General features: G+C 46.2%; 1 protein-coding gene across 1 annotated transcript in view; it reads left to right on the top strand.

Annotated features, from left to right (window-relative positions):
- The first annotated feature begins 12,488 nt into the window (after positions 1-12,488).
- WDR1 (WD repeat domain 1) overlaps positions 12,489-18,501 on the top strand; it is a 30,177-nt gene continuing 24,164 nt past the window's right edge. Inside the window, exons 1-2 of the mRNA XM_075260235.1 lie at positions 12,489-12,627; positions 14,438-14,559. Coding sequence (XP_075116336.1) covers positions 12,612-12,627; positions 14,438-14,559 — 138 coding nt within the window. The 5' untranslated portion in view covers positions 12,489-12,611. The remainder of the gene's footprint in view (positions 12,628-14,437; positions 14,560-18,501) is intronic.

Genomic DNA, 18,501 nt, shown 5'->3' with positions numbered 1-18,501 from the left:
AACTCTGGCAAATTTCAGCCACATACGTTCTGCCCTAACACAGAAGCTGCTCAGACACTGACATAAGAACACACCTGTAATCCAAATGGCCAGATGTAGAAGAGCTTAGGCAGCACTGTAGCACAGCTGAGTAGGCTCTCCATAAGCATAGATGTACATACAGCTGGGCATGCTGCGCATGTGCAACGATGTAGAAGAGCCGAGACGCGGGAGCAGGCAGATAATTGACAACAACAATTGGCTAAATATAAGCGGATCATCACCATCAACAACACGCAGATGAAGTTGCAGGCAGATGCTAGTAGAACATATATCAGAAAATGAAAGTTACACTAATAGAACATAGAACACATATCAGAAGGTGAAAGTTACACAATACAACATAGAACACATATCAGAAGATTAAAGATATACAATAAAACATAGAAAACAAATCAGAATGCAAAAGTCACACAACAGAACACATATCAGAAGGTGAAAGTTACACAATAGAACACACAAATCCTTGGAGTATCGTTTACTTGTTTTTTGTATAAAACTGCGGTAAAGCAAACCATGTTTATAATATGGAAAACCTGAATCAAATGTAATACAACATTTCTACACTAGAGGTCAGTATACAATAGGATATCAGGTCAGAATACAATAAGCTATCATTTGTTTTATGAGACACTACTTAATAAAAATTTAGTTTTAATGTGTTCTAAGAAGTATATTCTCTTTATTCAAACTATATATTATATATATTGATACAAATAAGCTGAGGGAATTTAATGTAAGGAAGTCTATAGAGCAGAAGATGCGCAACTTCAAAATGATAATAAACTGCAATACAATAATTATTAGTTAAGTGAGCTAAAATATGATATTACTAGCCTCGGCCCACAACTTTGTCTGCATGTTGTACCTATATGTTAATCGAGGTTACAAACTATCTATGTGCCAAATTTCATCCAAATCTGTTCAGCTGTTTTTGCTTAATCTAGTAACAAACACACAAACATCCAAACTTTCCCATTTATAATATTAGTAGTATAGGACACTATGATGGCCAGTAGGGGTCAGTACCCTGAGATTCCCACAAGTCACAAGAACAAATAAATAAATCACATGTATTGGTAATGCTCAGTGGCGTAACTAGGAATGGCGGGGGCCCGTGGTGAACTTTTGACATGCCCCTCCCCCGACCGAAACCGAAGACCTCGACCAACCCCCTCCTAGGCATTCCTGCACGCTATACCATCCCCCAATAGTGGCCTTGCACACAGTATTATACCACATAGTGGCCCCTGCACACAGTATTATACCCCATAGTGGCCCCTGCACATGGTATTATTGCCCCATAGTGGCCCCTGCACACAGTATTATGCCTCATAGTGGCCCCTGCACACAGTAGTATCCCCCATAGTGTCCCCTGCACACAGTATTATGCCTCATAGTGGCCCCTGCACAAAGTATTATCCCCCATAGTGGCCCCTGCACACAGTATTATGCCTCATAGTGGCCCCTGCACAAAGTATTATCCCCCATAGTGGCCCCTGCACAAAGTATTATGCTTCATAGTGGCCCCTGCACACAGTATTATCCCCCATAGTGGCCCCTGCACAAAGTATTATCCCCCATAGTGGCCCCTGCACACAGTATTATGCCTCATAGTGGCCCCTGCACACAGTATTATGCCCCATAGTGTCCCCTACACACAGTATTATGCGCCATAGTGGCCCCTGCACACAGTATTATCCCCCATAGTGGCCCCTGCACACAGTATTATCCTCCATAGTGGCCCCTGCACACAGTATTATGTCCCATAGTGGCCCCTGCACACAGTATTATGTCCCATAGTGGCCCCTGCACACAGTATTATGCCTCATAGTGGCCCCTGCACACAGTATTATCCCCCATAGTGGCCCCTGCACACAGTATTATCCTCCATAGTGGCCCCTGTACACAGTATTATGTCCCATAGTGGCCCCTGCACACAGTATTATGCCTCATAGTGGCCCCTGCACACAGTATTATGCCCCATAGTGTCCCCTACACACAGTATTATGCGCCATAGTGGCCCCTGCACACAGTATTATCCCCCATAGTGGCCCCTGCACACAGTATTATCCTCCATAGTGGCCCCTGCACACAGTATTATGTCCCATAGTGGCCCCTGCACACAGTATTATGTCCCATAGTGGCCCCTGCACACAGTATTATGCCTCATAGTGCCCCTGCACACAGTATTGTACCCCATAGTGGCCCCTGCACACAGTATTATGTCCCACTGTGGACACCCATAAACAATTTTTCAGACCCCAGAGTATAATAATCGGAGACCCAGGGGGAAAAAAACATAAAAAAAACTCTGTTACTCACCCATCTCCTAGCTCCTATGCTGTCGGCCTACGAAGTAGTCCATCTTCAATTACGTCAGACGTCACATGACCCGGGACGCAGGCCGGGGTCATGAGACATCAGACGACTAGGCCGAAGTCTACACAGATCGTGGAGAGGTAAGTAACAGTGTTTTTTATGTTTCTTACCTCCCCCGGGCCGCCGATCATTATACTCGGGGGTCCGAAAAGACCCCCCGAGTATAATGATAGCAGCGGTAGTGGCTGTCACTGGGCCCCTAATGTCCCGGGCCCTGTGGCAGCTGCCTCTGCTGCTATGGTGGTAGTTACGCAACTGGTAATGCCGCTGCACTGTATGTCATCCAAGTACTAGTTTCTCTCTGCTGTTAGTTTGCTGGTCTTGTCTTGGTCTGTAAGATCTATTTTCTAAGAATAGTGTCAGTGTGGTAACTTGGGTCTCTCATTGATAAAGTCCAACCTGCCTTGCAGTGGGCTCTGGTGAAGTCTTCAGGGGCCACTATGGAATATTACACGGTGTGGAGGGGCCGCTATGGAACAGTATAGCATTTGTACATGGGGCATTATACTATGTGGGGGACAAGAAAGGGGGCGCTATGCCATGTGGGGGGGAAGGCCCCAACTCAAAAGTTTGCTATGGGTGGGGCCCCTTCTTTGCTAGTTACACCCTAGTGAATCGGATAGTCTTACCAATCTCTACTGAAGCTTGACATGTGTTCTATTATATTCCCCCCTCAATGCTCAGGAGAATGCCTTTAGTACATTGTACAGGACAAGCCATCGCAGTTGTGTGGTTCATGCACCTGTTATAAGTGAAACAAGACTTAAAGGGAGGGATTTATTAAAGGGGTTGTCTGAACCCAAATACATTTTTGACATTAATGATTTATTTACAGGATAGGTCACCAGTATCTGATCTGTACGTTCCAATACTTGACTCCCACACAGATCAGCTGTACCAGTAGCATCTGGGAACTGGAAGGTATGGCAGTGGACGTGGAGCATGTGCGGGCTCTCCTATTCAACTAATAAGAGCAGCTCTGGCCAACTAGCATAAGCAGCGACTGAGTGACCTGCTAATGAATCAGGTGCACAAATCCCAAATGTAAATCTACACCAGTTAGGAACTGGCTTAGAGTTCCTACCTAGCCGGATTCAACCTGAATATTAATATTCACCTTCCATTACCTTCTTCTATCCCGCAGGAAGAAGCCTGGAAGGAAGAGAAGTAAGTATGATGGAATGGGTGATGAGGAGTAGTAGTGACGTTCTGTTTCCGGAAATGGATCGTCGCCAGATAACCAGCAAATATACATATATGGGTAAATATATATTTTTGATAAATTATGTTATTTAGAAAGTAGGCGGGGGAGGTTGCTTAGATTAGTGTAGGAATTAGTTTTTATCCTGGACAACCCCGTTAAATGATTTTAAATTTGTCTATGAGTGGCCACCCAGTGGTTGTGTAGTGAATTGCGGGCTGAAATATACTATCATTTTGTACAGAATAGAATAGTCTAGCACTGGGGTCAGCAGTCAGGGTCGTGACTTGAGAGGGTGCAGACGCATCGGGGCCCAGGAGCCTTAGAGGGCCCATAAGCACTGACATCAGTACTGAGATTGCAGCTTCCATCTGGCCCATAACCCAAGGAGACCCACAGATTACCCTAACCACACTTAAGTGGATTAAACTCCTTAGCACCCGTACCCATTACTAGAATTCGCTGTAGGGATGAGGTAGGGGGCCCCGGACAAAAGATTGCACCAGGGCCCACAAGACTTTAGTTACACCACTGTCAGCAGTATTCTAGTTGCCGTGAAACTGCATCTCCCATTGGCTCCATTCACTTCTATGGACATTCTAAGACCAGCAGAGTAAGTATGCATGCTGGGAGCAGGGGCGTAACTACCGTAGAGGAAGCGGAGGCGGCTGCCACAGGGCTCGGGCCATTAGGGGGCCTGGTGACAGCCGCTACCGCTGCGTTTTTTTGTTTTTTTTTTAAATAGGCCGTTACGGGCCCTATTCACTTGCCGATCCTGGCTGGGCCAGGATCGGTAAGTGACACCGCGGGCCCCACAAATACTATCATTATACTGGGGGGTCTTTGCAGACCCCCCAGTATAATGATCGGAGGCCCGGGAGAGGTAAAGGAATGTAACAAACACTGTTACTTACCTCTCCACGATCCTGCCAGGCCTCCTTCCTGACGTCCTTTCTGACATATCTGACGTCACATGAACCCGGCCTGCGTCCCGGGTCATGTGACGTCTGACATAATTTTAGAAGGACGGCAGTGGAGAAGGCAGCGTAGGAGCCGGGGAGATGTAAGAAACAGTAATTTTTTATGTTTTTATTCCCCCGGGTCTCCGATTATTATACTCTGGGGTCTGAAAAGACCCCAGAGTATAATAATTGTTTATGGGTGTCCACTATGGGCTATAATACTGTGTGCAGGGGTCACTATTGGGGATGATACTGTGTGCAGGGGCCAGTAAGGGACAAAATACTGTGTGCAGGGGCCACTATGGGACATAACACTGTGTGCAGGGGCCACTATGGAGCATTATACTGTGTGCAGGGGCCAGTAAGGGACAAAATACTGTGTGCAGGGGCCAGTAAGGGACATAATACTGTGTGCAGGGGCCAACATGGGGGATAATACTGTGTGCAGGGGCCAGCAAGGGACATAATACTGTGTGCAGGGGCCACTATGGGACATAATAGAGTGAGGAGGAGAGGGCCGGTCGAGGTCTTCGACGTCGGTGTCGGTTGGGGGGGCTCCATGTCAAAAGATCGCCACGGGGCCCCGCCATTCCTAGTTACGCCACTGGCTGGGAGTTGTAGTTTCACAACAGCTGGAGCGCTGAAGGTTTCCTACCGCTGATCTAGGAAACTCTTTTGGAGCCCCTTAGGTGAATGAGCCCTATGTATAGGTTTGGTTTATACAGTAGGAGCTTTTTCCCGCATATAAATAAACCTAGACCTTTACCATGTATTATTAGTATTAGCACTGTATGGCGGTAATCAGATTCTGTACTTGATACTTACAAGGGCCGTTTTAACACATTGATTTATCCTGTGCAAGCAAATATAATGCCTCCCTAGTGGCCCCCATGCAATATATTGCCCCTCAGTAGTCCATCACATAGTCAAATGCCCCTGTATACATTTTAACCTGTCCCCATCATCGTGGTTTCTCTGACATTAACCTATCCCATCCTCCGAGCCCCCTCAGATATGAAATTATAAAGGGGCCACACAGTGGCTCAGTGGTTAGCACTGCAGCCCTGCAGCGCTGGAGTCCTTGGTTCAAATCCTGCCAAGGGCAAAAAACCATCTGCAAGGAGTTTGTATGTTCAAGGAGTTTGCATGGATTTCCATCCCATATTCCAAAAAAGACATACTGATAGGGAAAAAGCTCTATGTGGGGCTCACAATCTACATTTTTTAAAAAAAGAAATGAAATTATAATGTCCTCCTCTAGTTACCCCACATTTTCATGTCCTGCACCAAGTTGCCCCCACAGTTTCATGTCCACCTTCCAGGTTGCCCACACAGTTTCATGTCTTCCCTCCAGGTTGCCCGCACAGTTTCATGTCTTCCCTCCAGGTTGCCCGCACAGTTTCATGTCCCCCCTCCAGGTTGCCCGCACAGTTTCATGTCCCCCCTCCAGGTTGCCCGCACAGTTTCATGTCCCCCCTCCAGGTTGCCCGCACAGTTTCATGTCCCCCCTCCAGGTTGCCTACACAGTTTCATGTCTTCCCTCCAGGTTGCCATCACAGTTTCATGTTTTCCCTCCAGGTTGCCCGAACAGTTTCATGTCGCCCCTACAAGTTTCCCGCACAGTTTCATGTCCCCCCTCCAGGTTGCCTGCGCAGTTTCATGTCTTCCCTCCAGGTTGCCCGCACAGTTATATGTCGCCCCTACAAGTTTCCCGCACAGTTTCATGTCCTCCCTCCAGGTTGCCCACACAGTTTCATGTCCCCCCTCCAGGTTGCCCACACAGTTTCATGTCCCCCCTCCAGGTTAACCACACAGTTTCATGTCTTCCCTCCAGGTTGCCCGCACAGTTTCATGTCCCCCCTCCAGGTTGCCCGTACAGTTTCATGTCCTCCCTCCAGGTTGCCCGTACAGTTTCATGTCCTCCCTCCAGGTTGCTTGCACAGTTTCATGTCCCCCATCCAGTTTGCCCAGCAGTTTTATTTCCCCTCACCTCCTAGGTTGCCCACATAATTTCATGTCCCTCCTGGTTGCCCCCATAGTGTCATGTCCCCCTCAGGTTACACCCACAGTTTCAAATGCCCCCACAGTTTATGTACCCCTCCTCATTGCCCCCATAGTTTCATGTCCCCCTTCAGTTGCCTTCACTGTATGTATCAAAGAGAAAAAAAAACCTTACTCCTCACACTTTCACTGTTTCCTAGTTCACTGCTGTCTCTGTTTGACATCTTCAATAAGCAACAGGTGTGATATAAGTGACGTCACCACATCGCGCCTCCTGCTCCGAGACAGCGGCCGGATGGTGAAGCAGGGAGAGGACTGATCACTATTTCACCATTGTCTTCAACTCTGGACGCCATTGAGTTGGAGCAGCCCAGACGCCCAGCCTAGGACGGAGGGACAGCAAATACAGGACTGTGCCTCTGTCCCAAGGGGGCCCCGCGACCATAGGCCCTGGTGCAAGTCCACCTTTGGCATTATGGCAAAAGCAACCCTGATACCTTCCCATACACTGGGGGAACTACAGTATATCAACCCATCTATGCCAATTTTCTGATTTATTAGGACCTGTTATTAATTCTGTCCACCTCGCACCAGTCGGGGCCCTAGTAAGACTAACTTAGAAACAGTCTGTCTTAATAAATAATTTGTATACTATGGCTGAGGTGTGTGTGTGTGGGGGGGAATTAATGAAATCCTTTTCATAAGTGGTAAAAAATTGACTATTTAATCCCACTTGTAACTAAAATAGTTGCCACGATGGACGTCAGGGTATTGCGGTATGCGGTAGGCGCTACAACTTCTAACATCTATACTACAACAATAAGATTTATATCTATTTGTGGGAAAGCAGGGTGACAGCCAACATGGCCGACGTTAGGGATAGACGCCCGACTTTCACAGTGTCCTTGTACTGAAACTGCTGCTAAAGTAAACAAGTTAGCTTCAGCGTTGGAACAGACATAGTCGCATCACCCAGCTTTCCTAGACACAGATATAGCTGAGACACAGCTGAGCATAACAAGGGAAGGAGAGGACGACTTGAAGGTTATGTATATTAGTTCTTGTATGAATGGGGAAGAGCGAAGTGTTTGTATCACTACTCCTATCCTGCCAGCTCTGCCGTGTCAGGACTACTCCACCCAGCAGGATATCTGAGCGGCAGGACGGCTACATTTGGTAAAGTTTCATTCATAACCTGGGAGTGATAGGAGTTGGTTATTCTGTGAGACTTGTGTAACAGCGGCTACATATAGCCATGAGCTCACACTATCCACCAGTGACACATGTAACACGAGCACAGCCACTCCTTGCAAGACACACAGCTCCTTATACAGAATGCTATAACAGGCGGCCATATTTGAAGTGGGGATTTCCCTTTCTTCCTCAAATTGAATAGGCTGGATACCATACCTTAGAATGAAGGAAAAGAACTTAAATATTAATCACAAGTAACAAAGTCATTTTTTCGCCCATAGTAAAGATGGTGGTGGCTGTAAGCTTGCCTTATAGACCTGGCGGCCATTTTTGAAGTGGGAACAATCCTTTCCTTCAAAAAAAATCACTGTTCAAATGGAAGGTTTACATAGAACTTGCTGTACCTGTGGTTTTTGTATTGTGTTACTAACTTACTAATAAAACAAACAATGTGATATATATGCAAATTAAAGGGCTTATCCAGGCTAAGTAACTGATGACCTATCTTAGGAAAGGTCATCAATTAAAGATTGGCTGGGGTCCAATCAGCTGAGATTGTAGGTTTTGGGTAAGCGCTGCAACCTATTCAGTAGTTACCAAGCAAGGCACTGTACATTTGTATAGTGGTTGTACTTGGTATCATCGCTCAGCCCATTCAATTGAATGGGACTGAGCTGCGATCTGTCCATATAATCAATGAACATAACATCACATGGCCTGAGAAATGGAGGCGGCACTCTGTGATATCAATTTAGACGTTCTGGAAAACCTTTTTAAATGAAATATGTAAGAAATGGATGAATGAATGAATGAATGAATGAATGCTGAACAAACTGAATTATGGTATATATCTAATTGTGCAGATTGAATAATCCAAGTTTACCACAATCAGTGGCGTAACTACCGTAGAGGCAGTGGAGGCAGCTGCCACAGGGCCCGGGCCATTAGGGGGCCCGGTGACAGCCGCTACGTTTTTTTTTTTTTAATAGCCTGTTATGGGCTCAATTCACTTGCCGATCCTGGCTGGGCTGGGATTGGTAAGTGACACCGCGGGCCCCACAAATACTATCATTATACTCGGGGGTCTTTGCAGACCCCCGAGTATAATGATCAGCAGACCGGGAAAGGTAAGGGAACATAACAAACACTGTTACTTACCTCTCCACGATCCTGCCAGGCCTCCTTCCTGACGTCCTTTCTGACGTCACATGAACCCGGCCTGCGTCCCAGGTCAGGTGACGTCTGACGTCATTTCAGAAGGACGGCAGCGGAGAAGACCGCGTAGGAGCCGGGGGACAGGTAAGAAACAGTAATTTTTTATGATTTTATTCCCCCGGGTCTCCGATTATAATACTCTGGGGTCTGAAAAGACCCCAGAGTATAATGATTGTTTATGGATGTCCACTATGGGGTATAATACTGTGTGCAGGGGACACTATTGGGGATAATACTGTGTGCAGGGACCACTAAGGGACATAATAGAGTGCGGAGGAGGGGGTCGGTCGAGGTCTTCGACGTCGGTGTCGGTCGGGGGGGGGGCCATGTCAAAAGTTCGCCACGTGGCCCCGCCATTCCTAGTTACACCACTGACCACAATGCTATCTATAAGGATGACATACACCACCGTGTTGAATAAATGAATGAATTTGAATGAACTGATCTCGATAGTGATTGGTGGTCTGAATGATAGTTACATACAGTAATGTGCATATACACAAATGAGCACATTCAAAATCTTCCAAAAATTAAAGGGTTTTTGGGTTCGGCCTCTTGTCATGGCATTGTACAGATTTATAGTACACGGTCTTCTGTTTTTGGTAAATTTTGCATGTCTTTGTCTATACATATTTCACTGTTCTTTCATTTGCGCCCCTTTGGTGTGATCCTTGATGCACCTTGCTAGAATTTCTGCATTGCCAGCCATCTTTCTGTATGATTGTTATACTGCTATGGTTTGGGCTTTAGGTTTACTATAAAACTATGTGGTTTAAATGAATGAATGAATGAATGAATGAATGAAAATAAGATACACTGTAGTAAGGAAAGAATGAAATTTGCTATAAAATCTGTAAGAAAAAAAAAATTAAAAAAATATATATATACTAGCATTACCCCCGACTTCGTCCGCGGCCCCCCACCCCCTGCATGTCCCACATGCAGTGCCGCCTTTGCCTTGTGGGCCCTTCCAACCTCAGTGCACCCATGGACCCCCATCTTGCGCCCCGCTGGCTCCCTTCCCTCCCCCCTGGCCCCCCACTTTTTTCCCTATCCGCTACAATATTCCCTCGCTCCGTTCTCCCTCCCCAACCCACGACCCTGAGCTCACTTCCCACCTCACCCCGTGCCCCCTTTCCTCCCCTACACCCCCCTTACCCTGTGCCCCATTTTTGCCATCTCTAACCACCCACCCCTGCGAACCCCAGCTCCATCCCACCCCGGGCTCCCCGTGCGCTGAGGTTACAGGGGTGCATGGGGTTGGCAGACCGTGCAGCGCAGCCATGCACGGCGTGCGGCACAAGTAGACGGCGATCTGTGGGAGTGCGGGACAGTTCCCTGTACCCCTTCCACCCCCGGCGGACTCACCGCTCCATGTCGCGCGCAGGCTCCAGCCGGCATGCACGCCAGCATTTTCTTCCTATGAGTGGGTGCACGCCGGCTTGTGGGTCTATAGCTCCGCCCACGCAGTTCCTGGGCCAATCGGAGCCCCGTGCATGACGTGGTGACGTCAGCTCAGGTCCTTCAGCCCTGTTTGTTCCGACCGAAAGTCACTGCTGCTGGTGCGGCTGTCTGCAGAATGTGGGGTAAGGCGGCCGCAATCTATGCCGGCTCCATGCTGCCGGCTGGCATGGCGGTGTCGCTCCGAGTCGGGAGCAGCCGTCATTTTCTCAAGCGGAGACTTTCTCAGTGGTACCACTCACGCAAGCCCACCAACATATCAGGCCGCTCGGCTTCCCCTGCGGCCCGCCCCCAGAGTGCAGCCAAGCAGTCGGAGCCCCGCTGAAAGACCTGTGATGACGTCATCTCAGGTCCTGCAGAGGAGCCGGTGAGCACTTTCGCTGATCGCGGTCGGCATTCCAGGTGAGTGTGGGACCTAAAAAGTAGCCTATGTTAACTTCCTAGTGAAAATCTAGGTCTGTGGCAAATTTCATGCTAATCCGTTCACCCGTTTTTGTGTGATTGAGGAACAAACATCCACACTCACAAACATCCAAACACACAAACTTCACATTTATAATATTAGTAGGATAGGATTAGTAGGATGTATAGTTGAGATTACAATCCTCCTGTCTCAAAATGAAATGAATGAATTAAACTGATATTTATAATTATAGAAAATGATTGATTGCTTGAATGAATTATTAATTAATACATTGCTACTTATGTGAGCAATATGGATAAAGATTGTCATCCTTCAATCTGTAAATAAACTAAATAAATGAATTTTTATAAGAGAAAATGAATGAATTCATGATTGAATGATTAGTACATGGTTACTTATGTGGATAGAATGGATAAAGATTGTCATATTCTTATCTGAATATAGAATGACTGAATGAGTGATGATCAATTGAAACTGATATGGATCAGAAGGAGAAACTGAGTAAATGGATGATAATTAGTACATTGGTACTTATACTGTTATAATAGAACAAGATTGTTATAATGATTTCTATGGAGCAGAATTAATGAATGAAAGAAAATGATATTGATAACGGGAGATAATGAATAAACAACTGAACAAATAAATAGTTTATTGCTACTTATGTGGATAGATTGGATAAAGATTGTGAGTGAATCAATGAAACTATAACAATAAATGAGATTAATAAGATAGAATGAATGAATGAATGACCATCAGTACCTTGCTTATATTCTAGGATGGATAAATATTGTTAACCTCCTGTTTGGATATAGAATGAATGAATGAATGCATAAATTGGTCAATGAATGAAACAGATAATTATCAGAAGGGAAAACCAAATGAATGCATCATAATTAGTACATTGGTACATATATGGCTAGAATGGAAGAAGATTGTTATATTGATCTCTATGGGAACAGAATGAATGAATGAAAAAAATTATATTGATAAGGAGAGAAAAATGAATTAAGAAATTAATGATTAGTACACTGTTACTTACGTGGATAGAATGAATAAACATTGTTGTCTTCCTATATCAAAATACACTGAATCAATGAATGAATGAAACAGATATTTATCAGTATGAAAAACTGAATGAATGATAATTAGAGCATTACTACTTATATGGCTGGAGGGAGGAAGATTGTTACACTGGTCTCTATGGGAAGCGAATGAATGAATGAAATATATTATCTATGTAGGCAGATAGAAGAAATACAAGAATGCTGATACTCTGATATTTATGAGAAGAAATGAATGAATTATATTGTTGCAATGTGGATAGAATGAATGTTACATTGATTCCTATTGAATCTGAATGAATACTGTTACTCCTCTATGTACAAGGGTTGACCCTAGTAACCCTAGTAATTGATATATTAGATAGGGGTGACATAAGACTGTCCACATCCCAGCAGAATACCATAAAAGTACACTCTAGCCCATAATAAATATGGCGCCGGCCGCCTCCCCGCCCCCGTGTGACGTCACGGCAGAGTGACAGCGCTGAGCGGGCTGCTGCGTGGGGGGAGCGGCTGGAGGAGCGCTCATTGTTGACCATATATGGTCAAAGCCACAGGGAGACGTCGCAGCTGGGGCTCGGCTTTGGCTTCCGGGTTTGAATCACTGGGCGGCCGGGAGCAGAGGCTCATCCATAGACACTCCGTGCAGGCTCCGCACAGACAGCAAGATGCCCTACGAGATCAGTAAGTGCGCGGCGGGAGCCGTCTGGCCGTCACACCCTGCGGCCACTGACAGTCCGGGACCGGCGGGGAGCGGTGACGTCAGCACTGTGTGTATACAGCACTGTGCACAGCTCGCCCAGGGACCTGCGGCCGTGTACTGCAGTGCTCACGTCACTTGTCATGGAGTTTCCTGCCGCTCCTCAGCCTGTTGCAGAGATCTCCTCCCTACTGTGTGTATGGTGGGGCTTCTCCCGGCCATGGCCGAGCTGCTGTGCTTAGCTATGGATAGGCTGATGTGTCTGCAAGGGGGGGTAGGGGGGCAGAAAACACTGAAATGTGGCACATCTAAGGGGCTGTGTTATTTATGTGGGTGCCTGTGGTGGTGGTGGGTGTCATAGAGAGGGGGTGCCCCTGCTATAATGCCTATGAGGAGGGGATGCCCCCTCTTTTCGTGGCTAGGGGTGCTGTTGAGGGGTGCCCCCCTCCCCTTTTGTGACGGGGGGCCAGGGGTGATGTTGAGTAAGAAGTCCCCCCCCCCCCCCCCACTCGGGCGCTGTTGTGACATCTTGATAATCCATAATCTCTAATAATCTGTCTGTTCCTATGGATGTCTGTGTGACGGTAACTCCCCCTATACCTGCACACTAATCTTACCTGTGGACATGGGCTTGACCTCTGTCATGTTCCCGGCCTCTGGTATTGCAATAAAGTGCACTGTTGGATTTTTTAGGGATAGCTACACATGAAGTGTTGTCATGGTGCTCGTGACTGGGGACAATGATCTGTATTTGGGGAATCCTCTCCATTTAGGTTTATTACCCATGCCCTGCAGCCGTAGATCCTGTGCACCTCCTGTAATGCTACTGTTATCCTGCTGCCCTGGTGTGATATAGTAGTAATACAGTCACTTGGTGTCTGCAGCACTGATGTGACATTTTGTATATTTGTACCTCCAGCCAAATCCTATAGATCAGAGACTGGTGATGTGCCAGTGCCGGCTCTCTATGGTTTTCGGTTGCTCTGACACGGGGCACCACCTCATTGCCATGCTCACTGTGTCTCAAGAAGTTCTGCAAGTGTCTAATAAACTTTGTTTTGGTTCATGGCCAGTTCTATATCTCGCTGGGGGTTTGCTGTATCCAGTCTAGACCCCGCTGTGTGAGCTGAATAGTCCGGACTGCAGGCGGATGGCTTGTTTTCCCTGATATATTGGCTGCCATACTGATCTCTGTGGGGCTAGGAGGAATGAATTGCCTTTATAGCGCTCATCTGTGGCTAAAATGAATGAAGATGGTTACATTGTAGTAATTCCAATGTAGTATATGGCTATATGTATGGATGGGCAGAAAGCTGGAAATGAATGATATGTATAAATAGGAATAACGAATGAACGGGGTCTTGTACTCCAGAATTTGTCGCTAGAAGCCATTGATCTGTATAGGAATCAGATGAATGTAATACGCCACACTTTAAATGGATACAAGGAATGAAGGAAGGTTATATGCTGAGGTTTCTGAAAAATGAATGAAGTATATTATTGAGGAGTATTGCTAATTCCTTCTTTTTGGGGATTGTCAGTCGTCCTGAATGGTGTTCTGTATATGGTCTCCATATGGGAAGAATGAATGAAAATGGCTGACTGTAGTAACTGAATGAATAAGGTCTAGGAATCTGCTTTGTGAATGAATAGTTATTTCAAGGTGTCTCTGCTCTGGCTCAGTGCCCCGGCCCATTCCCTCTCACCATCTTTGAGAATCTCCTAGCCATCTGCCACCTCTTAGTAAGATCGGGATACCCCTTTAATACTCAATTTTTTTTTTCTTCTTTCTAGAAAATGTGTTTGCCAGCCTTCCTCAGATGGAAAGAGGAGTGGCCAAGGTTCTTGGAGGAGACCCCAAGGGCAACAACTTCTTGTATACGAATGGGAAGTGTGTGATCATCAGGAATATTGAGGTATGGGCACCGTATCGTCCTCTGGTCCTTAAAGGGGTTGTCAAGACTGGGGGCAAGTATAAAACGATGACTTACTCCGCGGTCTCTGGTGCTCTCTTATCCAGTTCTGGTCCCCTTTTCCAAGACTTGACACATCGGAAGTGGAGAGGCTCATGTGACCAATTATTGGCGACCGCTGGTAAGGAAGCGGTGATGTATGAGTGATGTCACTGATCCCTCTCCGACAACCATTGAGGTCACTGATTGGTCCCAGTGGTCTTGTGAGCCTGTCCGAATCTGGAGCGACAAATCCCAGCACAGGAGGTAAAAGGGACTGGGACTGAGCAGCGGAGCGCTGGCCGTCCCTGAGTTTTCCCTAAATAGGACTTGGTTTTGACACAAAAGATGGTCTTGTCCCAAAAATACACATAAGGTTACTGATCCCTGGGGGACCCACATCGATCATAAGAACAAGGGTCCTGTTACAGTCGCTCTCTATGGGTCAGGCTGCGTACTATGCTGGGTTGTCTTCATCATTTTCGCACACTGTAAATGGAGCAGCAGTGCGGAGGGCCCCCATTCTCCTGATGATGGGACGCCTTTACTGTGGATACACCATAAGGGACCACCTCACTTTTTAGAATCTCATTCACTTGAAAATGCAAAAAAAAAAAAAAAAGCACCAAAACCTTCCTCTCTAAATGTTACCCAAATGGGGAAGTAATAAAATAGTTTCCTCAACTAGTTTGTCTTAAAGGAGTTTCCAAGGAGTTCCATATTCTTTACATATCCTCTACACTAAATGCCAAGCACCGTGCAATGCACATCATAGAGACTCTGCTTGGTTCACAGCTCAGCCCCACTCATTTGAATGGGACCAGGCTGTACCATGTGAGTGTCAAAGCCTTGCCAAACCGCTGGTCTCATATTAATGACTTATCTCAAGGGCAAGTTACCAATGTGTAAGTCTCAGGAAACCCCTTTAAGTCGAACAATCTAAAACACTTTCTACTGTGTTGTGAAATTTTCTAAGCCTTACAAATCCCTTTAAGGCTGAGTCCCCACATTGCATTTTTTTGTGTTGCGGTTTTTTGAACCAAAGCCAATAATGGCTACAAAAGGAATAAGAGTTATAATGAAAGTTCTTATACTTCTCCATTCTGATCAAAAAAATGCAATAAAATCTGCAAAAAAAAAAAAAAGCGTTTCTGCAAGGTGGGGCCTCAGCCTAAAGGAGTTAAGTTAGTTCCATTGGACCCACTAAACCTCTACCTGAAGTGCCTGATGTGTAGAGCATGTGCGTCCCATGTACGTCTGGGCTCATCTGCTAGTAGAAAAACAGAATTGAAAGAAGCAGCGCCACACTTGTCCTCAGGTTGTGCTTAAAATTACAGTTAGAGGGATCCTATCATTAAAATGCAATTTTTTTTCTGCCTACCATGTAGGAATAGCCTTAAGAAAGGCTATTCTTCTCCATACCGCCGTTCAGTAGAAATCACGTTTTTTTTGGTATACAAATGAGTTCTCTCGCAGCACTGGGGGCGGTTCCCAGCGCTCAAAAAGCACTGGGGGCGTCCCCAATGCTGCGAAAGATCTCTCCAGCGACGCCTCCGTCGTCTTCAGGAATGGCCTCTTCACGCGTCTTCTTCCAGTGCGTGTGGTCAAGCTTCGGGCCTAGGGCAGAGCCGACTGCACATGCCCACAGGCCACAAGAAAATGTCTGTTTACTGTGTAAGCGGCCATTTTATTGTGGCCGGCGGGCATGTGCAGTCAGCTCTGCCCGAGGCCTAGAAGTTTCTTCTCCCATGCCGGAAGAAGACGCGTGAAGAGGCCATTCCTGAAGAAGATGGAGGCAGCGCTGGAAAGTTCTCTTGCAGCATTGGGGACGCCAACAGTGCTGCGAGAGAACTTATTTGCATACCGACTATTTCTACAGAGAAGACATCTAAAGGTAGGAGAAGAATAGCCTTTCTTAAGGCTATTCCTACGTGTCAACAAGAACAAAATTTGATTTTAATGGTAGACTCCCTTTAAGCTCCATAAACTCCAATGACTCTAAGCTGCAAAGCCATAGACAACCTGCAAATGGGAGTGATGATGGACGACGGCAGCCATATTGTTCTAATTCTGTACATCACCATTGGGACACTGATATAATAATGTGCATGTTTTTGGGGTTGCAGAGTTATCAAGGTTGTGTCCTGTTGGGGTGGGTACCAGTATTGGCACGAGTACCATCTTGGTTGCTCTGGTTTTTGGTACTTGAGGGCAGTTCAGTGGATACACTTGTGATCTAGCTGCCTGTCTCTACGAAATGTCTGTGTCTATGGTGCGAAAAACGGAATACTTTGCACAGGGGATGTAAAGGATTTGGCGACATAAGATCAGAGGATCGTATCTGGGCATTGGCAGCGGTCAGTGTTGGCACATGACAGGCGGCCATGATTCTGTACAGAGGGAATTGCTAGCTCTTGCTATGTGTAATATGTGAAAAGCAGAACTTTTGCAGAAGTAGTTAATGGGGGAAGTATTTGGGGATGTTCCAGCTAACACGGTATTCTATGTATGCATATCCCTGCTGGTGACCTACTGTATGGAGGATCTCCAGCGTGTACAGGCTTGCTATACTGAGCGGGGAAGCAGTGGCCAGTTTGCAGTGCCCGTAGGACCTACGTAGCTGAGATGAGTCAGAGCCGCGCCCGCAGAGCTGACTGGTGTGATTCATTACTGAGAGGGCTCGGCTTCCTATACACAGGTTACTTACATGGCTGAGAACTCTGCAGAGAATCCCAATGTCGCCCCCTCCCCAGTGTAACGCTGGGATATGAGGAGCTGTCACTATAGAGCTTTGGACACTTCTGTCCTGAATTAATAGGAATCTGTCACCAGTCCTCACATATCTACCTGACCCACAGGTTAGGGTCACCTGAGTCAGATGGTGTTTCCCCCTTGTGCACCACGTGCTGAGAGATTGTCTTTGTCAATGTGTAAATGAGCCTTGAGGAGCAATGAAGGTATTTCCATCCTGTGCCCTCATTGCTCCGAAGATCTCATTTGCATATTGACAAAAATGGCGACATCTCAGCAACAGAGTCACCGATTCGTTGATATACTGGGATCAGGTGATAGATTCCCTTTGTCTAGATTATTATTATTATTATTTATTTATTTTTAGTTGCCCTTTTTTTTTTTCTCTTTTTTTTGCTTTATTGTTATGAGATAATAGTTATTCACTTACCTCTTAATCATTTTAAAGGGGTTGTCCAGCCTCTACTAGATTTTTCATACCGATGACCGACAGCATAGGCTGTCCGTATGTAATCTGTGGGGATGTGACTTCCGGACTCTGCACAGATCAGCTGTTTCAGCGATGTCTGTGTGCCTATATGTACAGTCTGCTCTTATATAAATGAGCTACAGCTATACAGTGGATGGCTGCTGCATCTCTCCTATTACTCCACTGTCATAGCTTCCAGCACCTACCTGCTGCCAGAACAGCTGATCGGTGTGGGGTGCAGGTGTTCGACCCCTATAGGTCACATATTGATGCCCTAACCTATGTAATGGTCATCCGTATCAAAAATCGATTTGTGGACGGACATCCCCTTTAAAGTTGTGGGTGATCAGTGTGTTAGGCCGTTGTCTCTCTGCACTTTGCTTATACAGATGTAGCAGTGCTGGATTTGTATTTGTGCACCTACTATATGTCACTTATATATACTATATATCATTTAATAGGTTCTCATGTCATATGTGTAAAAATCGCCTTATTATCTCCCCAAGCTGCCCACCTTACCAGACTGTATCCGCTGCCATATAGCATTCATTTCCTGACCTGTCATGAAGGATCTAGTTCTCGGCCCTGGTCTGACTATAGAGGAGACTCGGCGGCCTTGTCTAATGCTCTTAAAGCACCGTAAGCCCGTACACAGCTGGATATCCCGGATCGCAGTGTTTGATCTG

The sequence above is a fragment of the Leptodactylus fuscus genome, chromosome 1 (assembly GCF_031893055.1).
Source record: "Leptodactylus fuscus isolate aLepFus1 chromosome 1, aLepFus1.hap2, whole genome shotgun sequence".
In the NCBI taxonomy this organism is placed as follows: domain Eukaryota; kingdom Metazoa; phylum Chordata; class Amphibia; order Anura; family Leptodactylidae; genus Leptodactylus; species Leptodactylus fuscus.
This window is presented reverse-complemented; position numbering and strand designations above follow the sequence as displayed.